The 23,677-nt window shown below is 44.2% G+C and overlaps 1 protein-coding gene across 5 annotated transcripts in view; it reads left to right on the forward strand.

The window, feature by feature from the left end:
• The window catches only part of ZNF827 (zinc finger protein 827), a 171,999-nt gene that overhangs the window by 143,504 nt on the left and 4,818 nt on the right, over window positions 1–23,677 (forward strand). For 3 of the 5 annotated variants that reach the window (XM_007091762.3, XM_007091763.3, XM_042983829.1), the window contains exons 9-13: window positions 9,316–9,453; window positions 10,919–11,090; window positions 12,410–12,576; window positions 21,568–21,759; window positions 22,108–22,285. In XM_007091762.3, coding sequence (XP_007091824.1) covers window positions 9,316–9,453; window positions 10,919–11,090; window positions 12,410–12,576; window positions 21,568–21,759; window positions 22,108–22,285 — 847 coding nt within the window. Of the gene's footprint in view, window positions 1–9,315; window positions 9,454–10,918; window positions 11,091–12,409; window positions 12,577–21,567; window positions 21,760–22,107; window positions 22,299–22,500; window positions 23,542–23,677 lie in introns of those variants that run through there. The other 2 variants (XM_042983828.1, XM_007091764.3) reach the window with 2 other exon arrangements.

Genomic DNA, 23,677 nt, shown 5'->3' on the forward strand with positions numbered 1-23,677 from the left:
TGTTAAGCATTAAAATTTGAAATGAGTCTACAGAAGATAGAGCCTGTGAACTCTTATGCCTAAGTATCTCAACTTGGTGTTTTTAATTGGACACAGAGTGACTAAAACTATCACTACATTCTGCTTCTTAGCTGTTCATGCATTGACGTCTTGACCAGCAGAAAATCCTGTGTTTTGGGAGATTGTTTGAAGTGGTCCTTAAAGGGGATCTGGTCACACCAAGACTTGCAGAGAGGAGTTCCTAGGGAGCCTACTAGATCTGGGAGGACCTGCTGAGTTACCCTAAGTTGAAGTGATCCTTAAAAAGAAAAAAGAGGGGCGCCTGGGTGGCTCAGTCGGTTAAGCGGCCGACTTCGGCTCAGGTCATGATCTCGCGGTCCGTGAGTTCCAGCCCCGCGTCGGGCTCTGTGCTGACAGCTCAGAGCCTGGAGCCTGCCTCAGATTCTGTGTCTCCCTCTCTCTGACCCTCCCCCGTTCATGCTCTGTCTCTCTCTGTCTCAAAAATAAATAAACGTTAAAAAAAAATTTTTTTTAAATAAAATAAAAAAAAGAAAATAAAAAAAAGAAAAAAGAAAAAAATAAGACTATAGAAGAACTACACACTAGAGCATAAATGTCAAGCCCCCAAAAGTCTTTAACCACAGCTGACCCTTTAAATCACAGGCTGCCCTCAGAAGGCAGCAGCTTGTTCTAAGCAGCGGCCTGCAGAGCCCGTGACACCAAAGAATGGAGCCAGTAGGGGTGGGATCTAACCAGAAAATCACATGGCCTGCCTGGAAATGACCTGGTGGGTTTTAACCTATCCAGTACCTACGGTACTGACCGTAAAGGCACAGGATTTCAGAATTTCAATTGACAAAGGCCTTGAAGCTCCAGGCTTGACGATGAAAGAAAGAAATGATCAAAATACCATCTGTCATAATGGAAAACCCAGGCAGCCCCGAGCCTCTTCCTCATGCAGCAGCCACACAGCGTTAGTCAATCTGGACGGTTATTTATGCGTTGAGGTCACATTTTGGCCAATCTTTTGCTTACAACTTTAACCAAATCCTTCCCTCTCCGCATGTCTCTTGCCAAAATCAGGTTGAGAGACGGTTCTTTGAGACCATTGTTTTGGCAGGAGATGCAGGGATTTCTCACACAGCAAATGCACCAATGCCAGCCGGGGGTTAAATGGTGTTAAAATGGAAAAGAATTAAACTCAACTCCTTTCCTTTGCTCTGCTTATTCTATTTTTGATTTTGGGTTTCGGGGCAGGGTTTTTTTTGTTTTTTGCCAAAAACTCCCCAAATGTCAATGAAATGTCCAAGGGAATTTTCTTTGGTAACGACCAGTTTACCTCAGAGAGGATTGACTTTTAGGATTTTCCTATTTAATCTTCCTCTTGTTCCTTCTTTATTCTGACTCTTGACATACTACAGTTTCTAACTTCTCTGAGGCTGGAAATATTCTAGGCTGCTACTTTCAAGAAGAAAAATGGATAGAAATCCTAGTGTCTGTGAATTGTTGCTAAATCTGCACATGTCCACTTGTAACCAAGAATATTAAACTCAGAGCCAAAGAACAGGAGAAGAAAAACCCCTTCCTTGTTTGCTGTAGACTTTGGCATTAATCCCACAAAGCTTGGAGGAGCTTCAGTGGGACCATGGGTCTGAAGTCTCTGCTCTCCCAGAGTCATGAGCCAGGTTACCTAGGGCAATTACTCCATTTCTCTGGGCCTCAGTTTCCTTGTAAGTAAGAAGAGAACATTGAAGGAGAGGATCCTTAAGGTTCCTCCCGAACTGCGATTTGGGGCAAGATGGAGCCTTCATTACCAGGGAACCCTTGATTCTGGTATTCAACCCTGTACAAGTTGTGGGGGGTGCTGGGGTGAGAGAGGGCCTGGAATCCAGCCTTGGTTTCTTCCTCATGGAAATGAAAGATGGATTCAAAGGAATCTGAGTTTTCTACTGGATTTAGTGTTCTGCAGGTCTGTCAAGCTCCCTCCCAGATTCTACCAGCTGGTTTATTTCATGGAAATTTTTGGAGAAACACTTGCTGGGGTTCATCTTCTCAGGGCCCGTGTATGAAATGAAATCTGTCTCCTTGGATCATTAGGTTATAAGAGGCACAGTTTGGCATACTGTCTCTTGGCCATTAGGCCTCCTCATTATGAATGAGGGAACCACAGTTCACTGTATAAGGGAAGAACTGAGAGTATGGGGACCGCTAAGATAGTGACTCTCCATTCACTCAGTTCCTGTTTTTCCAGCTGCACCATGGGGATAAAGGTGCTTGTTCCTATATACATTTACTTCATATGAAACAAAAACCTGGGGCGCCTGTGTGGCTCGATTGGTTTAGCGTCCAACTTCAGCTCAGGTCATGATCTCCTAGTCCGTGAGTTCGAGCCCCGCATCAGACTCTGTGCTGACAGCTCAGAGCCTGGAGCCTGCTTCGGATTGTGTGTCTCCCTCTCTCTCTGCCCCTCCCCTGCTCAGGCTCTGTCTCTCTCTGTCTCAAAAATAAACAAAAGCATTTAAAAATAAATAAATAAATAAATAAATAAATAAATAAATAAATAAATAAAACAAAAACCTGTTTAAGGAACAGGGAAAGTCCCAAATGACGTTCATGACCAAAACCACAGGTGGGAAAGTAGAGAGAAAAGCATCAGATCAGATAATACTGAGTAGTCAGGAATTTGTGGAAACAATTAATGGCTTTCCTAGGAATCTGAGCTTAAGACTATGAAGAGACAGAAACTGCTTTGTAGGAAATGAAATCCTCTGAGGCTGTGGCTAAAAAAGATATCATTAGATGAGTATTTTGTTATAAAAGAAATAAGAAAATCATTATTCATAGCTACTTAAAATAATGAAACAAATGCTAAGGGACGTGGGAATAAAGATGAAGAGCAAAACATTTGTTCAATAAACCTACATTCCAAACTGTTTCATGACTATGGAACAGTTTAAAAGCAGTTGCTGTTATCTGTTAAATGTTACGCTTCAATAAAAAAAAAGTTTTTAAAAAGGAAATTCCTTACTAATCTAAAAGAAACTTTAAGTTTTGTTTTTTATCAGAACAAAAGAAGATAATTAAGGTGGATGTGTGATCAGCTGCCTGTACGCTTGTTGCTGTTGATAATGAACATGAAATTCTCCATAGGGTTCTGGGGCTTTAGAACAAAGTTCGTCAAAGGCCAGAATGTAACATTCAAAGTACTAAGACCAAGAGGAATCATGGGAGGGGACTTAAGTTAAGAATGTCATAAGTAGGGGCACCTGGGTGGCTTAGTCGATTAAACGTCTGACTTTGGCTCAGGTCATGATCTCACAGTCTGTGAGATTGAGCCCCACATCAGGCTCTGTGCAGACAGCTCAGAGCCTGGAGCCTGCTTCAGATTCTGTGTCTTCCATTCTCTCTGTCCTTCCCCCACTCGCGCTCCATTTCTCTCTGTCTCTAAAAAATAAACAAACATTAAAAATTAAAAAAAAAAAGAATGTCATAAGTAATAGAAAACCCAACTAATAGTGGCTGAAACAAACAGGCTTAGTTTCTTCACAAAACAAGAAGTCCATAGGTGGGTGGTTGCTGCCAGTCATTCAAGTACTAGAAGATGTCATCAAAGACCCAGACTTTTCCCACGTTTCCGTTCCTCTATCCTTAGCAGGTTGGCTTTTAGCCTCATGCTTCTTATTCACAAAATGGCTACCATATCCAGGCATTTCCTCTGTGATCAAGCCAAGAAAAAAGAGAAGAGGACCAACACCAAGGATATCTTCTCTTTGATGGGGAAAGCAAAAGCATTCTCACTGCCTAGAACTTTTGTGCGTGGCTGCCCCAGCTGCCTCTATAGTGAAATAGGCAGGGGAGAAAGAAAGTTGAGAATGAGTTTTGAGCTAACTGATAAACAATGTCTGCCAAAACTTTATCTCGAAGAGAATAATCTTCTGGCTTATTGTTACTGGGAGGAAGTAAGGATATAGAACCTTTGGGGTATGGCTCAGAAACATAGATGTTTCCACTGATAGAATCCTTAAATCACAGTTCTTGGATTGAGTTGAAACACATTCAAAAGGCAAGTAGCCTCATTTTTACCCTGAATTGGCCATAAACCTTATTAACTAAGGCTCTCTCCAAGCCTCAGTCTTTCCCAGTATGAAATAAGAATAGTGTTTATTCCCTACCTCACTTAGATTCTTCAGGGGCACCTGAATGGCTCTCTCGGTTAAGCTTCTGACTCTTGATTTCAGCTCAGGTCATGATCTCACAATTTGTGAGATCAAGCCCCATGTCTGGCTCCATGTTGGGCGTAGAGACTGCTTAAGATTCTCTCTCTCTCTCCTCTCTCTCTCTCTCTTTCTCTCTCCGTCCCTTACCAACTTACGTGTGTGCATGCACTCCCACACTTTCGCACGTGCTTTCTCTAGAAAAAGACTCATTCAGGGGCGCCTGGGTGGCTCAGTTGGTTGAGCCTCCAGCTTTGGCTCAGGTCATGATCTCGCGGTCCGTGAGTTCGAGCCTCACGTCGGGCTCTGTGCTGACAGCTCAGAGCCTGGAGCCTGCCTCAGATTCTGTGTCTCCCTCTCTCTGTGACCCTCCCCCGTTCATGCTCTGTCTCTCTCTGTCTCAAAAATAAATAAACATTAAAAAAAAAAAGATTCATTTAGTCATTCATATATTCAACACATGTATACCATATACACTGGTTATGTGTCAGGCAGTGCTAATGCTGCAGATACAGAAGTAAATCATGTAGAAACCCTTCCCCTCAGTGACTCACATTCTCATAGAGAAGAGAGACCAGGGAACACATTTATCGAGTGCTGCTGCATATTGGACTCACTGGCTGCTTTATATGAGAAAGATATATGTAATATAGAAGATATGCAAACAAATAATATAATAGGTAAAGTGGTGCAATGAAAGTATTCATAAAGGTGCTTTGGGACAGAGAAGAGGAAATGACTAATTCTGCCTGGGGAATTGAGGAAGGCTTTACCAAGGAGATGAAACCTGATAGGGCTTGAAAATGAGCCCGACTGCTGTGCAGAAGAAGGGCTGGGATGGGGAATAGCTTCTGATGCAGGTGCATTTGATTCAAAAGTACTGACGACTTAAAAGGGACTGGTTAGTTTTCCAAAAGGGCACGTAGCTCACTCTGCCGAATGCTTGGGTGGTTGGGAGTGATGTGGGGAGCTGAAGGTGAAAGGTGGTTGGAGAAGGATTGCAAGGGTTGTGAAGCTCTTCAGAAGGCACACAAAGGAGTCTGGCCTGGAGGGGCCATTGCAGTCCAGGACAAGACGGATCAGATCTGTGCCTCCAAAAGACCATTTTGGAACCAGTGACGGGGGACGAGTGGAATAGAGAGGCTGTTCGGGAGGCTTTGCAACAATCCCGGTGAGAGATGATAACTCCGTTCAGGCAGTGCGGTCCCAGAAAGATCTTTGAGATCTTTGTTGGTTTGTTTCCAAAGTTTTTTTTTTAAACAAATCAAATAATAGAAACATTTTTCATAAAAGTATATCAAACATAGCTTCCACGGTGTTGTCCACGCACACACACAAATTGGAACATGAAATCTTTTTGTTAAACCTATAGCCTGTGGGGGCGCCTGGGTGGCTCAGTCGGTTAAGCATCCGACTTCAGCTCAGGTCATGATCTCAGGCTTGGTGGGTTCCAGCCCTGCATCGGGCTCTGTGCTGACAGCTTGGAGCCTGGAGCCTGCTTCACATTCTGTGTCTCCCACTCTCTGACACTCCCCTGTTCATGCTCTGTCTTTCTCTGTCTCAAAAATAAATAAACATTTAAAAAAATTAAAATAAAAAATAAACCTGTGGCCTGTGACCACAAGGACAGCCCAATTCATTTGGGCCCCACGACAGCGAGAAAGCACAGTGTCTGAGTCTATGAATCGCAAAGCTTGCCCACCGTCCTCACAGTGTTTTCCCTAATGTAGGGTTACAGTCACTATTGCTAATTCATAGAGGCTAGGACAGGCCTGTATATCAGGTTTTATAAATATTTCTTTATGTATATTTATTTTATAAAATATTTATTAAATAAATTTAATTATTTTAAAATATTTTTGGTAATGGTCGATCATCAAGAACAGACAGAAGGTGCTGCCCTGATCGGGCATTCCCCTCGAGAGCCTGTGGCCGCAGTTGATAACTGCCAGTGGCAATGGGGTCCAGTCGTGCTTCAGAGAGGCAGGCCATGGACATTTTCATGGCACTTGCTAGGTGCCCATCACATTCAGATCTCAGTCTAGAAGTAGATGGACAGTTTTTGGTGACCGACTGGATGTGCCGAAAGAGAGGGAAGGAGGCAGGAATCAAAAAAGATTCTGCAGTTTCTCAGGTAGCATTTGAATGGCGCCATGCACAGGACACGTGCAAGAACGCAGCATCCGCTGAGCTTCCTTTCGGCTTCATGGCAGTTCTGTGAGGAGAGGAGCAGGCCCATTACCTTAGTGCTTCTTGTGTCAAAACAATGCTCCCCTTCACACTGCCCTCCACTCCCCAGCCTCACCCAGCTGTGATTTCCAAGTTGTGTTCAGGGCCAGCTGCAAAGGGCCTGTGGTTGCCTTGTTCCTGCCTGTGAAATGAAAATGCGTGGCCCCTGTAAATGTAGACAGCAGTGGGGCGCCTGGGTGGCTCGGTCTGTTATGCGTCCGACCTCCGCTCAGGTTGTGATCGCGCAGTTCTTGAGTTCAGACCCCGCGTCGGGCTCTGTGCTGACAGCTCGGAGCCTGGAGCCCGCTTCGGATTCTGTGTCTCCCTGTCTCTCTGCCCCTCTTCCACTAGTGCTCTGTCTCCCTCTCTCTCTCAAAAATAAAATAAATATTAAAAAACAACAACAACACTGTGGGGAAGTTGTCTTTCAACTAACATCTTAAAATAAACTAAATGCAGACAGCAAGCGAGCAGGGAAAGCAGGTGATCCCTATTCAAGGCCTAGGGTACCAGAGATGGACGGCTTCTGATGGCTCTGGCTGCTTCACCGTGACTGTGGGGTTTTTTTTTCCTGCTTGGCTGAAGCAAGTTTTCATAGTTTTAAGAGTTTTCTAAGGCCAGTGGAGGAAATTGGACTTCATATGATGCTCAGCTTCTCGAGTGTGTGACTAATACTTAAAAGACTCATTAAGAGACTTCTTTAGTTTTAATTGCATCTCCTTGTTTGGTATGTGACCCAATTAATTCATTCTTGTTGTGAAGGTATTCGAAGACCCTGTACCCTCTTGACCTCTTCTTATAATTATTACCGTTGCCCTCCTTCGAAGCACCATTTTGATTACATACTTAAAAGGAGCTACTGAAATACCCTCTCAGCGCCGTGTGGCTGAAATGCCCACTGCTTGGGCTCAAGAACAGTCATCTGAGAGTGGTTCTTGTGTCCTCAACAGCTCAGTGGCCAGCACCTCCCTTTTCACCTTCCCTCCCCCCCACAATTCCACCCCCTCCCCCCAGAGGGTTTTAGTGGCACCTCCCTACTTTAATAAGACTAGCTGTTCTCCCTGAGGCCCCAAAAGCTGTGTTTTCGCAAACACAGATAAATCAATAAATGTGCCTTATCAGTGTTGGGATTGCTGGCAGGTGCCTCAGAGCAAACGTGACTGTGATTCCACCTCATCTCCTCCCCCTCCCCCGGACACACACTCGTGTTTGTTTCTTCTTTTCCTTAGATTCCACTATCTGACAGATCTGCACTCAAACAAAAACCGATCCTGCTGACTCACCCAAATACAGGTGGAAGCCCATATTCGGGAAGCAGTTTTAACCAAATTGTGTGAAATAAAGTCCTTTCTTCTGATGTCTCTCTGTCCGGTGGTCTGAGCATTTTCATCTGCACGGATCTTACAAAAAAGTTCTCTCTGCCATTTAATTGTCACCACTTGGTATCCAGTTCTATAAAGTAATACTTTAAAAAGTAATGCTTTAAAAAGGTTCACGATAATTTACTGAGGTAGTGGACAAGACACCAACTACGTAAATTGTCTTGTTCTTCAGAGTGAGGCCTAAAAAAAGCATTCTCGTTGACTCGTCCCCTTCACTCTTTAGTATTCTGTCTCCTGGCTCCTTTTATTACTGTAGAAATAATGCTTGTACAAACCATTACAGTTCAGGGAGAAGAAATGTGGATGAAAAAATCAGACGTAATCCTATGGATGATGATGGGAAAGTGAAACCTTTTTTTTTTTTTAAGAGGACCAGAGGATGTATTAGTGTCCACACATCTCAGTCATGACTGTGAAGTATGTGCAGATAACCGGCGATCTCACCATTTTTCCTAATAGGATGAGATCTTTGGGGAAACACTAGTGGTACATTACTGCCTTAGGGAATTTTATGTGGAGTAGTGTCTGAGTCCATTTGGGCTGCTGTAACAAAATCCCTCAGGCAGGCTAGCTTATAATAACGACAGAAATGTACTGTTCACACTTCTGCAGTCCAGACGTCTGAAACCAGGGGCCAGCATGGTTGAGTAAGGGCCCGGACTGCCCACTTCTCGCTGTGTCTTCACAAGGCGAAACAGGCAAGAGAGTTCTCTGGGGTCTCTTTTATAAGAGCACTAATCCCATTCCTGAGGCTCCACCCTCATGACCCAGTCGGCTCCTGGGGGTGATACCTCCCAATACCATCACCTTGGGCTCTAGGATCCCAACATATGAATGGGGGGAGGGCGTGACACAAACATCAGACCACAGCAAATAGTGTGCAGTTGTCATCACTGAGCCTGTGAAACATGAAGTTCCTCATGAAGGACTTTACACAACCCAGAACGCAGGGCAAAACTTTTCTTCATAAAGAACAGTGAACGTGTATGTCCTTTCAAGGGATCCAACCATTCGTTTTCACATCAGAATCTGAGATTCTTTACTTACCGTCAGATTCTTACCAATTCAGTTAGAATCGGAGATTGTTTACTTACCGTCTTGTGGCAAGAGCGTACATGTCTGGAGTTCTAACGTGCAACTCAACTAGTCACTCAGCAAATGTTGTGTACCAACTGTACACTGGGCATAGCGCTAAACCATGCTGTCAACCCACTGGAGGGTCTGGTTGGCTGACCTTTAATGATAGGGAGGGAAAACACCAGAGAGTTGACTAGAAGTGGCATCCATTTGCTACCACAACTTTCAGGAATAGCCTTCTTAGAAACAAGAAGTGAGCATGAAGGCCAGAGGTTAACTGGGACTTCTCTGCAGTTATCAGCCACGCTGTTCAGAAGGAATCCCCTGCTAACGTCCTGCTGGATATTGACTAAAATGCAGCTTGTTCACGATGCCTTGTCTATCCCTCATGATGCTTTGCTCTTTTGGCCCAGAAACAGAAAAGATAGTACTAGAGGCAGGAAACGGATTGCCATCCTGGAAATTCAATGACCAGCTTTTTCCCTGTGATGTGTGTGGGAAAGTGTTTGGCCGACAGCAGACGTTGTCCCGACATCTCTCGCTGCACACAGGTGAGTCAAGGCCTTGCTCCTAGGCCGTCTGCACTCTGGATCACCAGCCTCTCTACTGTCAAGAAGCTGACTTTGTCTAAGACAATTCTCACTGGAAGTGGTGGAAATGTTTTTATCCTGACCCTTCAAACCATTTTAGCTGGCATGTTCAAAGAGGCCCCGGAAAGGGTTTTTATTTGTATTGAAAGTAGGCTTGATGAGAAAAGATACACATGTAAGTGTATCCAGGTAAGGTTCCTGAATTCTGAGAAATGCATTGCTCTCACCTGGAGGGTGCAGGCGATGGGGGCTGCACCCACGTTACTGGTTCCATCTTTTTGTGGGAAATGGGAGCAGCAGAGGGACAGAGCAGCTTGTGGAGAAACAGTTGCTATCTTTATCTTCATATAATAGTAGAGAAATGTGGTTGGTTCTGCGCATTGCAAAAGGGACGGCAAACCAAATTAAGAAAGGATAAAGGAGGAATAAATAGTAACTTAATCAATTTGGCAAGAATAAGTTTCTTTGCCCCCAAAAGGAAGGGCTGTATTTTATCTGTATGGCCGGGTTCCTCCCCTGGCCCCGCCAAGCCCCAGGCCACCGGCAGGACAGATGTGGGGACCATCTACAGTAACGATGATGGTTTGCATTTGGTTGGGGAAGAACTTTTTTCCTCGTTCTCTGCTGTGAAGTGGTAAGACAGGTATTTTTTAAGGGCAAGCCCAGTGAGACAAAGTAAGAAGTAAGGATGGAAAATGAGTTTGCTCTTTGCTTTTTTCCACTATCGTCCATTCCCTTTATCTGCACAATGAAAGCCAGCCTGCTCCTTCTACTATAATTTGCTTGATTAATCGAATGAATTCAGAATGCCACTCTGGAAAGAGTCCTGAAACATTGTCATTTTTAGGAGAGGGTTTTCATTAAGAAATTAATTGCAGCTTTTAGTTCTATTTATGTAAAATGAACATCTCCCATCATATTACTTCACATGAGTCATTTTTCTCCCCCTTTAATTTCATGAGTTTTTATTTCTTGGCTGACCCAGGCCTGGAGCTTAGGGAACATGATGGGGCTTCCCTTACACCAGACCCAGGAATCCTGTGCTCCACTCCCTTCCCCAGCTAAGCACCCACCCTCAGCTGACGCATGGCAGGTGTGCATGCACACACACACGCACACACACACACACACACACACATTCATTTAGCCCCTGCAGGGCTCCCCTTATCAGGAAGAGGGACCTGTGGGTGTCTAGGAAAAAGCAGATGGTCCAGCTGCTCTGGGACTTTCTTCTAAGTACTGATACAGCAGTGACCTCCTGGATGAAGACTTTTAGATATTTATAATTCCAAGGTGTTCCCTTTGTCCCCATTTGAAATGAGATCTGAACCTTCCTTGCCATGACAGCTCTAAGTGGTCTCCTGCAGGTGTTGGGTTTTCATTTTTGAGAGCAGTTTGGGTTTTTTTTCCTGTTCCTTCTCCCCAGAGGAAAGAAAATACAAATGCCACTTGTGCCCCTATGCTGCTAAGTGCCGTGCGAACCTGAACCAGCACCTGACCGTCCATTCGGTGAAGCTGGTGAGTACGGACACTGAGGACATTGTCAGCGCCGTCACCTCTGAAGGCAGTGATGGGAAGAAGCACCCTTATTATTACAGGTGAGCTGTGAGTGGAACTGGCCCAGCCTTCCCCAACTTTCTAGAACACTCCCCACCCGGGTGCTAGGGCATATGTGATGAGGTACCTCTTAGTCATAGTGCTGACCTTCATTTTAATACTTGCTTTGTTTACACTGGACCCACCAGCCACACTGACTCCTCTCTTGGCTTGGATGGCCCTGGTAGAATTAATTGAAAGGGAAATGGTCTTGGAGGTAGCTCTCTGGGGTGGAGCTCCAGGGAGTGACAGGGCTCCGGGGATTATTAGCTTCTCGATTTGTGCAGCTGGAAAGCTCCCAACCTTTGTAACTGAGCACCTTGCTACTTCCTGAGAACCGTCCTAAGGAGAAAAAGACCAGGGAAAATAAATCTGAGAACTCTGAGGAAATAGCCTTGAAAGCATTGCATATTTGCCCCTGGTTGTATTGTCTTCAGTACCTGGAATTTTATGTTTCCCTTTCATATTTGACCATGAATCAATATTTGGTTTGGTTGCAGTGAAATCCCAAGTCTCAGAATTGTGCCCAAGAGGTAGACCATACAGATTGGTGGACACTTGCTTTTGCACAAAATATCTCCATGGACGGTGACTTCTATCAGCAGTTGTCACAGACAGGAATTGCTCCTGCTGGCAGTGTGATCTGATGACCTGCATGTGCCTTCCTTCCTACACGGAAGGTTTCCAGAGCCAGAGAGAGGCTCGCTGGGCATGCGGGGTGCTCTGAATTGATCAGTGTATCCACACCGCTAATATCTTGGCAAGGCTGCACCACATCTCTTTGCCCACAGGAATCAGTAAGGTGATGTGCGGCATCTGGAACCTGTAATTTTTAATTAACTGTATGATTATTCAGCATCATTATAGCATGTATGGGATTGTTACATTATGCTGACACTTAATCCATTTGGCACAGTGACCACTTCAGAGGCATCCCAGAAAGCAGAAGAATTTTCTTTTTTTTTTTTTTTTTTTAATTTTTTTTGGTAATGTTTATTTTTGAGAGACAGAGAGAGACAGAGCATGAGCAGGGGAAGGGCAGAGAGAGGGAGGGAGACACAGAATCCGAAGCAGGCTCCAGGCTCTGAGCTGTCAGCACAGAGCCCCACGCGGGGCTCAAACCCCTGAACAGTGAGATCGTGACCTGAGCCAAAGATGGACGCTTAACCGACTGAGCCACCCAGGCGCCCCAAGTAGAATAATTTTCTAATGCAAAACCTTTTGGTGGGAAGAAAAGCATGTGTCAAAGTCCAGTTTTCTGAGTGTGCCACAAAGTATCACTCTTCTCTCTCCCCTTCTTTTCTTTCGTCCCCTCATACAGCTGTCACGTGTGTGGATTTGAGACCGAGCTCAATGTCCAGTTTGTCAGCCACATGTCACTCCACGTGGACAAGGAGCAATGGATGTTTTCCATCTGCTGCACCGCCTGTGACTTTGTCACCATGGAGGAAGCAGAGATAAAGGCTCACATTGGCACCAAGCACACAGGTGACCATCACTGTCGGTCCTTCTCTCCTCCATCCCCCAACCTGCCAGCATGCATGCCCACCTGGCAGAAGCATCCTCATCACCCTGCGACACTGACATTCCCTTCCTCAGAAGGGAGGACTTTCCCAGGGTCTCGGAGCCACAGTGCCCTGTGGCCATCCTGCCATTGCCTGGCACAGCTTGGGCCTCGCTGATCTGAAAGACCCACACGTTCAGATGCAGTTGTGAGGTGCTGAGCCATTGGCTTGTCCTCACCCTGGGTGTCGTCATCCTAGGTAGCAGCCGTCGGGCTCTCGTGATGCCCTTCCCCTTGCGTCTTCACATGCTGGATCTCATTTAAGCCTCGTAGGCCTCTGAGGCCGATGCTACTGTTCCTGTGCTATAGGGGTGGGGAAACGGAGGCTTCACAGAGGTGAGGCATTCTGTCCAAAGTCAGCAATTAGGATGTGCCTCCAGAAGCTTGGGCCAGAACAGTTTCCATTCTAGTCCATTCTCACTGCTGTTCTGACAGGTCCGAGCAGCCCTTGGCAGAGGTTTGAACCTTTGTGGTTCTCTGTGCCAGGACACTGTGTGCACGTACTTTAACAGGCTCTGCTCCTGTCCCGTGAAACTCCAGCCCTGACACATTTCAGGTCTGCTTGGGGAGGGGGGCGGGGCAGAAAACCGGATTCTCCCCAAACAGCCTGATCGCCCTCCAGGCTGTGTGTGGCCAAGACTTTGCCAGTGTTCTCCTTCCATTTAAGGCTCTTGCCATTCTTAACGGTGTTAACATTTTGAATCCACCATGCAATTATCCTCTCACAAGTGATGGTTACAAATGACACCAGCGTGGAGTCATTAAATGAGAATGAGGAAGAGCCTCCCCCACCCTGCGTTGTGTGGTGCTTACAGATTACGAGCTGATGTTGCCAACTGCCAACGCTGGGTGTTGGGTCAGCCCCTCACATCGTTGGCCCTTGAAGGATTTGAGAAGGGGAAGTTCCTGACAGTTGTGCTGACGATGTGCTCAGCCGAGACGGATCTCTCTTTGCTTTACCGGCCGCTTTGGTTCCAGGGTGCCAACAGCAATAAAAGCTTGCTTTTATCATAAGTTGAGAAGCTATGACTTGGAGGTCTGCAGAGAGCCATTATGCCGGGTGAGAAGGTGCCATTTCTACCGTTGGTTGTCTCGCTATAACCACATTAGCACCATGGGCAGCAGGTGAGCTGGGAAGCCCATGTCAAAGACAAATTAAATTCAGCATCTCAGGAGTGCCAGTGGAGGGAAAGGCCAAGCTCTCTTCCATTTCTGCTGGCTTTTCAGATATTTCCCCCCCGTTTCTGTTACTCTCCCATTCTTCTAACCCTCTGCACCCCAGGGATGCCTAAACCCAGTCGAGAACCTTCCTCCTCCCTCCCCAGGCCACAGCCCCTCTGCCACCACCCCACCTCAAGGAAGCCGTAGAAACCATAGAAACCAAAATGGCTGGAAAGCCGTTGGATTTAGAGTCACTTAATCGTCATTGGTGGAAACTTCACATTGACAAGTAACCAATGCAAACACACTCATTGCCACAGGGAACACAGAGATCTTGTTCCCTCTGAGGTGGTAGGGCTCCTTGTCTACCTGCAAAGAATATTCTTGTTTGTTGGCACAGAGAGCCAGAAAGAAATGCATTAAAGAAGTTGCTTTTTTAATACAGTAGAAGCCTGTAACACTGCTGCTATTAGGGAATAAGGTTGTAACCTATTTTATAGTTTTGGGGTTTTTTTGTTTCTTTTTTTTAGCCAGGGAGACAGTTCTTTTTGTTTGTTTTTTTTTAAGGGCCAAATAGTGAATATTTTAGGCTTTCAGGCCATACGGTTTCTGTCGCTACATTCAGCTCTACCATTGGAATCTGAAAGTAGCCGAGACAATACACAATTGAGCAGGCCTGGCAGTGTCCCAATAAAACTTTATTTACAAAAGCGGGAGGCTAGATTTGGCCAAAGGACTATAATTTGCTGACCCTTTTTATAAGCTAATGGTTCCACAGTGAGGGTTTCTTGCATCTAGTTGCTGTTTTGAAGTGTTTGAATTTGACCCAAGATATGTCCATCTAAATCTGCAAATTAATAAACTGTGTAATTACAAAGTTATGACATAGAGCAGTATATATACTATGTAATACATATTATACTATATATTCCTGAGAATAGGAAGCTTATCTAAGTTGATGCTGTCTCCCAAGCACCTAGACCAGTGCCTGCACAGTGCAAGTGAGGAGTAAACATTCATCCGGTGAATGAATATGTGTGCCCGAGCACGTCTACACACATTTGTGTGGTCTAAGCAAGAAAATTATTCAAACGTGCCCCTTACCGAACCCTGAGAGTCTACTGACTTATGCATATAATCCATGTGGAAGAAGGTACTTGGGATGGAGGAAAACACATTTTGAATTCTAGATTCTGGTTCTACACCCGATGTTACCATAAATAACGCTGCAAATGTAGGAACTCATTCAACTTCTCTGGGCCGTCCATTCCTTGACCTTTTGAATGTGCAGGAGATGTCCAGCAGGCATAAGACTCTCATTTTGTGGGCCTTGTCCTCTGATTTGATTTACCTGACATAAAAATGGACACCTTTTATTTCAGTACATTAAGAATTCCTCAATGCTTTCTTGTTACAGAAGTGAAGTGATCTCTGCAAGGGAAAAATATTCCCTCTGGTTGCTTCTGATTTCATCAATGCAAATTTTGCTGCAGTTTTTAAATGTTGCAGTAACAGCACTGAGGAATCTGAATAGCTCTTTGGAAAATACCACCATCAATACTTTACCCTCACACCGACACCAAAATAAATACCAGATGACTTACACAATCCCCTTAACAAATCAGCCCTAGAAAAGCTTGAAGGAAATAGAATGTTTATCAAACTTCCAGAGTGAGAAGGATTTGTGAAAGCTTAAGTGATACAAAAAATGGCAAAGGAAAAGAATCAAGAGATTTGATGGATAAAAATATCTTCTTCTATTTGCCAAAGCAAAGGAAAAGATGGGAAACAAAACCCAAAAACCAGCCTGAAATGACAGAGGCTATATATTTACTATACAGAGAATTGATATAAACTGGTAAGAAACACTTTAGGTCTCTAAGTGCAGAATTTACAAAGGGCATAAACAGTCCATACATAATAAAAGAAAGAAAGGCTAACCACTCCATCTAAGGAACCTCACTAGCCACCAGTCAAAACTCAAGTGTGGCTTATGTTTCATGTATCACGTGAGGAGCGTGTTTCACAGCGTCACCCACGATCGCCAGATGCTGCTGACACTGATGGCCATGACGCTATAGGGTGGGAGAACTTTTCAAAACTACTTAGGTAGTGTAGACCAAGAGGTTTGAAAATGCCTGCAGGTCAGTCATCTTTCTTCTGGGAGTCTGTCCCTAGGAGAAAAAAATCAACCAGTGGAATATTAATTTTCACTTAAAATTTAATTTTAAGGAAATAAGTAATGTAGGATAAGTCTACTCCAAGGATATATAGTACTGTCATTTAAAACCATTAACTCATAATTATTTTCATAAATTTTTTGAGAGCCAACTATGTGCCAGGTATATAAAACAGCATGGGAAAATACAAAGTGTTAATTATTGTTGTTAGTATTACTTATAAATATTATGTTATATTTTATAATAATAATAATACATTTTTCTGTAATGCTTGCAATGAGCTAGGCATTGTTCTTAGTGCTTTATATATAAAAACCCATTTAACCCTCACAACACACGTATGAGGCTGCCGATATGATCCCCATTTTTATTTTTTTTATGTTTTATTTTATTTTTTTTAACATTTATTCATTTTTGAGAGTGAGAGAGACAGAGCATGAGAAGGGGAGGGGCAGAGAGAGAGGGAAACACAGAATCGGAAGCAGGCCCCAGGCTCTGAGCCATCAGCCCAGAGCCCGACGCGGGGCTCGAACTCGCGGACTGCGAGATTGTGACCTGAGCCGAAGTCGGACGCTTAACCGACTGAGCCACCCAGGCGCCCCCGATCCCCATTTTTAAGATGAGATCATTGAGGCACTAAGTTAAATACCTTGTCTTAAGTCATTCAGCTTATTAATTGGAACAGGTGGCATTCAAACTCAGGTGTTCTGGATCTAAAGTCTTTATTCTTAACTACTTTGCAATTAACAGCAACGATTTTAATTTTTTTTTTTTTAACGTTTATTTATTTTTGAGACAGAGAGAGACAGAGCATGAACAGGGGAGGAGCAGAGAGAGAGAGGGAGACACAGAATCTGAAACAGGCTCCAGGCTCTGAGCTGTCAGCACAGAGCCTGATGCGGGGCTCGAACTCACAGACCGTGAGATCATGACCTGAGCCGGAGTCAGACGCTTAACCGACCAAGCCACCCAGGTGCCCCTTAACAGCAACGATTTTAAAATAGATATGCTTACTTCTAAAAAGAAAAAGAAGTATGTCAAAAATGGTGTTTATATTGAGGTGGCAAGACAATTGGTCATTTTTTATGGTCGCAGTTTATCATTTTGTGTCATTTTAGATTATGAAATTGAGATTTAAAAAAAAAATTATTTAAAATTTTTCTTAACGTTTATTCATTTTTGAGAGACAGAGACAGAGGGTGAGCAGGGGAGGGACAGAGAGAGAGGGAAACACAGAATCCAAAGCAGGCTCCAGCTCTGAGCTGTTGGCACAGAGCCCACCACGGGGTTAGAACCCACAAACTGTGAAATCATGACCTAAGCTGAAGTCAGACGATTAACCAACTGAGCCACCCAGGCGCCCCTAAAATATCGAGGTTTTTTTAAAGTTCACTTCAGCTGGCTGTCCTTACGTATGAGGTTGCATTGCCTGTGCAGAGAATCATTCACCAAGAATCCTTGTGCTGGGGCACCCAAGTGGCTCAGTTGGTTAAGCATCCAACTCTTGATTTCAGCTCAGGTCATGATCTCATGGTTCATGAGACTTAGCCCCACATCGGGCTCTGCACTAACAGCACAGAGCCTGCTTGGGATTCTTTCTCTCTTCCTCTCTCTGTGCTCTCTCTCTCAAAATAAATAAACTTAAAAAAAAAAAAAAAAGAATCTTTGTGCTGCTGAAAGTAAATGACCCCTTGAATGACAGCAAGCTGTGGACTGAGTTGACAAGGGCACCCCAGCTCACTCCCTACAGACAGAGCAAAGGGAGAGGAGGACTGAGAGCAGACGAAGCGGTGTGGGGTAGGGATTACAAGTTGAGCGGGCTGGGCCATTTCCCCATGCCGAATAGCAGAGTTGCTGTCATGACACCTGTGTATTTACACAGTGATTAATTTAGGCAGCTCTGCCCACTGCCTTAAGCCTGAAGGTACTTAAAGGTGTTGTTAAAGATGGTAATTAAAATCATATATTTTCGTTCTAAAAACTAATTTAAAATAATCACTTGCAATATTCTGTGAATGAGACCCATCTTAGAGGGTGGATTTGGTGAAGCAATAGACTTAGGGCCCCCACTGAAAATATTCTGTTTGTCTACAAAATGTGACTAAACCTAGGTCACATAGTAGAGACCCCCAATGACGGGGCTGGCTTTCACATACCTTCCTTGTACCAAAAGAGGTCTATACTTTCAAGGCATATTCCATCCCTCCTTGGGGGTCCATGAATGAGGTCACATCATGTCTGTCCAGGAACCAAGTTCAGTTCTGCCAGGAACAAGACTTGGAAACACTGTAGGAGGGTAAATATTTTTTTCCTTCCTCTTTTTAAAACCTGTTTTTAATTGGACAAGTAATTTACGGCATTCTAGACAATTTTGAAAACCAAATAAAATAAAATAAACATAACACTAATAATTTCACACACTAGCTGTAAGCACCATTACAGCTTTGCTTGCTTCTGGACTTCTTGTGCCTATATACGATATATGACTTATTTTTTAATCTTTTAACAAAGAAAGTTCGTTTCTAGAGTTTACAATCACTAGATTACTGAAGCACAGTCTCCCTATATCACCTACTTTATCCTAAAATGATGGGGTTGTTTTGATTATGCTTGGGGAGAACTGACAGCTTAACAATATCAAATCTCCTAAACCATGAACAGTGTAGAGCCCTCCAGTTATTTGGGGGTTTATAATGTACATTGTTAATTTATTACAGTACACGTTTAAGTCATAAACCATTTCATGGGTAGTGTAAGAGTCTTACAATAACGTAGTTCTCTGTCCCCTCTCCTAGCCTTTATGCTTTTGCTGTCATACATTTACTTATATATATGTTATAAACTCTCTATTATATTATTTTTAACAAAATTACTTTTATGATCTCTCAAAGAGTTTTAAATAAGAAAAACTCACATGGGTTCCAGCCTCGTGTCGGGCTCTGTGCTGACAGCTCAGAGCCTGGAGCCTGCTTCAGATTCTGTGTCTCCCTCTCTCTCTGCCCCTCCCTTGCTCACCCTCTGTCTCTGTCTCTCAAAAATGAATAAACGTTAAAAAAATTTTAATAAAAAATTTTTACCCCGATTTCATAATCTAAAATGACACAAAATGGTAAACTGAGGCCATTAAAATTACCAGTTGTCTTGCTGCCTCAGTACCAACTTACCCTTGTGGGTAAATGCGTGCTCTTCATTCTTTTGTGTAGATCCGTTTTTACATTTGGTGTCATTTTCCTTCTACCTGAAGAATTTCTTTTAACATTTTCTGTAATTCTAGTCTGCTGGTGATGAATTCTTTCTGCTTTTGGGGTGGGGAGGAAAGTTTCATTTTTGAAATATTTTTCACAGAGTACAAGATCTCAGATTGACAGGTGTTCCTTTCAGCACTTTAAAGATGGTGCCCCACTACTTCTCACTTGCATTGTTTCCAGTGAAAAATCTGCTGTCATCCTTATTTTTGTTCCTCTGCACATAATGTATCCTTCTTCCTCAGGCTGCCGGTAGGAGTTTTTCTTTATCACTAGTTGAACAATGGGATTATGATAGCCCTTGATATAGATTTCATCTTTTTTTTTTTGAGAGAGAAAGAGAGAGGTTTTTTTTTTTTTTTTTTTTTTTTTTTTTTTTTGAGAGAGAGAGGTGCACACGTGAGTGGAGGAGGGGCAGAGAGAATGGGAGAGAGGGAATCCCAAGCAGGCCCCACACCCAGTGTGGAGCCCAACATGAGACAAACCCAAAACCCTGGGCTCATGACCTGAGCTGAAATCAAGAGTCAAGAGTTGGACACTTAACCGACTGAACCACCCCAGTTCCCCAATTTCTTCAGCTTTCTTATGCATAGGGTTCATTTTGCCTCTTGGATCTGTGGGTTTATGGTTTTTCTCAAGTTTGGAAAAGTTTTGGCCTTTTCAAATTTTTCTGCCCTTTCCACCCAATCAGGGACTCCAATCAAGCTTATATGAAGCTATCTGAAGGCATCCCACAATTCACTGATGTTCTTTTCATTTTTATGATTCTTTTCTCTCTCTGTTTCATTGCAGATAATTTCTATTGCTATTATCTTCAGGGTCCACTAATCTTTTCTTCTGCCATGTCTAGATTGCTGGTAACCCCATCCAGCATATTTCTCATCTCAGACGTTGTAATTTTTGTAAATTTCTCTCTAGAAATTTGATTTGGATCTTTTTTTTATATCTTTCACATCTCTATTTAACTTTTTTAATATTTGGAATGCAGTTATAATAACTGTTCTTATGTCCTTGTCTGCGCATTTTAACAACTGTGTCAGTTCTAGGTCAGCTTTGACTGATTGATTACCCCATTTTAGGTTGCATTTTCTTGTTTCTTGACATGCCTGATAATCTTTATTTGGATGTCAGATATTGTGATTTGCCTTGTTGGGTACTGGTTATTTTATATTCCTATAAACATTCTTGACCTTTGTTTTAGGGTGCAGGTAATTACTTGGAAACTATGATTCCTTTGTGTCTGGCTTTTGTGACTTGTCAGGCGGGTCTGGAGCAGTGGTCAACCTAGGGCTGATTACTACCCATTACTAAGAGATCTTCCTCAGTTTCCCACCGAGTGTCCTGGGAATTATGAGTTTCTCAAATTTAGCTAGTGGAAACAGCACTCACTGTTTTCTAAGCCTTTTTTTCTCTCCAGCCTTGGGTAGTTTTCTCACACAGGTGCTTTGGTCCCTACTCTACTGAATACTCATGGGGGACCCTCTGAAGGTCTTTCAGTCCTTCCTCTGTGCTGCTCTCTCCCCTCTGGGAAACCTCCCCTCTCTAGACCCTGCTCTGTGAAGTCTAGCCATATTGATCTCCCCAGACCCTCAGTGCTGTTTCCTCAATTCAGTGAAACTGATGGGCACTGCAGCCTGGAGACTAAAGTCTCTTAAGGCAGGAAGTGGGCCACCTCTTTTCTTTCCTGCCTCTCAGGGATCACTCTTCAGTGCCTGATGTTCAACGCTGTAAAAACGATTGTTTGAAAACAAAAACAAAAACTCTTGTTTGATATATTTTGTCTGGTTTTGTTCTAGTTGTTTCAGTCGCGATGGTAAATCCAGTCCCTAACACTTCATCTTGAATGGAAGCATTAGTCTCTTGACACTGGGTTTTAATGGCCCACTGACCGGTTCACTCCTGGTTTTGAGGGAGAGTCCAGTGCACTGATAAAGAGCATGGATCCTGGAGTAGGGCCAACCGAAATCTATGCTTTGCCACTTCCTAGCATGTGACTTAGGCCAAGTTGCCCTGAATGTGCCTCCCTTCCTTCATCTGTAAAATGGGGATGGTAACCATTGTGCCTCATTGGATTTTTGAGAAGATACAATGAAATCATGCATTCAAAGCATGAGAGAGTTCCCAAGTACCACAAGGGTCATCACCATCGATGACAGAGACCTGAGATCCCAGTCGGTGCACTAGGAGAGCTCTAGAAGACTCACTTTGTGTTTCCTGAATGATGATGCAGCCATGAAGCCCAATTCCCCCACCCCTAATTGCTGTTATTTCAGGGTTACCATCTCCTAAATAACAGACCTGGCTTTGGGGGTTTTGTTTGTGTTTTCAGGAGAAGACAGGAAGACCCCCAGTGAATCAAATAGCCCCTCTTCATCCTCCCTCTCAGCTCTGAGTGATTCAGCCAACAGCAAAGATGATTCAGACAGCTCTCAGAAAAACAAGAGTGGAAACAACGTGCTGGTGATCTCTGTTGTGCCTGGGAGCCAGCCCTCACTGAATAGTGAGGAAAAGCCAGAGAAAGGTAAGGGAGGAGGTTGTGGGCCTGCTCAGTCCTCCCCAGTCTGGGAGGATGACCCAGACTTACAAATCAGCCCTTGAGGGGAGTGATGTTGGAAGATAGATGTTCGACCTGTGAACAGTGTAATGCTGTCGCCTAAAATTTGTATTTCTTTTGGCTTTAGTGGCATCCAAATACAGGGTGGGTAGATGGGCAGTGTGGCATTGATTCTGGAGCTGTATGTTCAACTCCTTTTACCACCAAGATGCTGGGCGCGGTGCCTGAAAGGGGAGGAGGAGAAACAGTGGGATGTCTGTCCCACTCCTGTCCCTCTGCCGCATGCACCCGCACACCCAGCTCCCGTCCTTTCAGGGTTCGAATGCGTTTTTTGCAACTTTGTCTGCAAGACGAAGAACATGTTTGAGCGCCACCTGCAGATACACCTTATCACCCGGATGTTTGAGTGTGACGTGTGCCACAAGTTCATGAAGACACCTGAACAGCTGCTGGAGCATAAGAAATGCCACACTGTCCCCACCGGTGGGCTCAAGTAAGGAAAGCAAGTACAGAACCTTTTACTGTGTTGTTATTTAATACCCTTCCCCATCCCTACCCCAGCCCCTCCCCGAAGGTTTGGGGGGTCATCGAGAGGGAGAGCTTGGCATGGGGCCAGTTAGTCAGCTACCTTTCGCTGGATGTGAATTAGACTTGTTGCCCAGGGGTCCAGCAGACACAGCAGGAGAATCCATTTCACCAATATCCTAGGATTCCTGGCAAGCAAGAGGACCTGGCGGAGGAGCCCAGCATGCAGGGGGAGACTCATCCTACACTGCTTGAGTTTTGTTCAGACTTGATTTTGTGGACTTGGGGGTTCGTGTCCCCAGGTGTAAGTCATTACGCTGTCACAGCACTTCACCATTTCTATTTTTTAGATGATTCGCCATGTACATCTTTTAAACAAGCATTACGACCACCCCATCTGCACAGCACCCCCAGCTATTGGATCCTTGCCTTTTCGAACAGGCAGGAGGCAGTGTTTTTCATGCAGAGATCATGTGCCTCGGGTCTTCCTGCAGACATGCCTTATGCCTTCCCAGGAACTGGGATTGGGATCTCCCTGGCTAGCCTTCATGAGAACTGACGTTTCCAGTCACACATTATTCACAGGTCCCCAAAGACCTAGACCACAAGCATCATCATTAACCAATATTTGCAAGAAGCCCTCTGGTCTGAAGTGAGACCCATCAGTTATTATCAAACACACGGTGTGTCTGGCTTGATAATAGGTGCTGAAGGGCAAACAAGGAATAAAACGTGATTTCCACCCTCAGGAAATTTATGTCCTAGCACTACCAGAATTTAATCTTCCCAGTGATTCCGAAATCAGCCCCTGTTCACAAGGCACTCATGACCTAGTAGAGAAGGAAGCATACGTCGTTGAGTACAGGAAGACACACAAGTTTCTAGGCACAATTATTCATGTTTAGCTGAAATAACCGTGTAATTAAAAGAATGAAAACTTATATTTTACTTGACACAAGAAAAAAAAAAAAAGAACCTCTTGTTTTAACCATTTTTATCTTTGAAACTCACAAATTGCCAGAGAGGCGGCATGACTCTCCTGAATGCGTGAGGGATGGAGAGACCCAAAAGGACCCTGGGGGCCAACCTGGGGGTCGAATGTCGGGAGCAATGCAGGGTTGACTCCTCCAAGCTCCTGCCTGGTCAGAGGCACCCTCCTCAAAAACTTTACGAAACAGAGGAGTCAGGGAGCAGCACCTACTGTCCAATTCCGTTTTGTTTCACTCTTGGGGCACTTAAGTGGGAGGGGGAGGGGATGTTTGCAGGGATGGGGGAGGGGAGATTATAATCCAAGACCGCCAATAAATGGGAAATGCCCAGCAAGCGCTTATTTGGGAATTTGATTTGGTTTGTTCCCACT

This window comes from Panthera tigris, chromosome B1, assembly GCF_018350195.1.
Source record: "Panthera tigris isolate Pti1 chromosome B1, P.tigris_Pti1_mat1.1, whole genome shotgun sequence".
In the NCBI taxonomy this organism is placed as follows: Eukaryota; Metazoa; Chordata; class Mammalia; order Carnivora; family Felidae; genus Panthera; species Panthera tigris.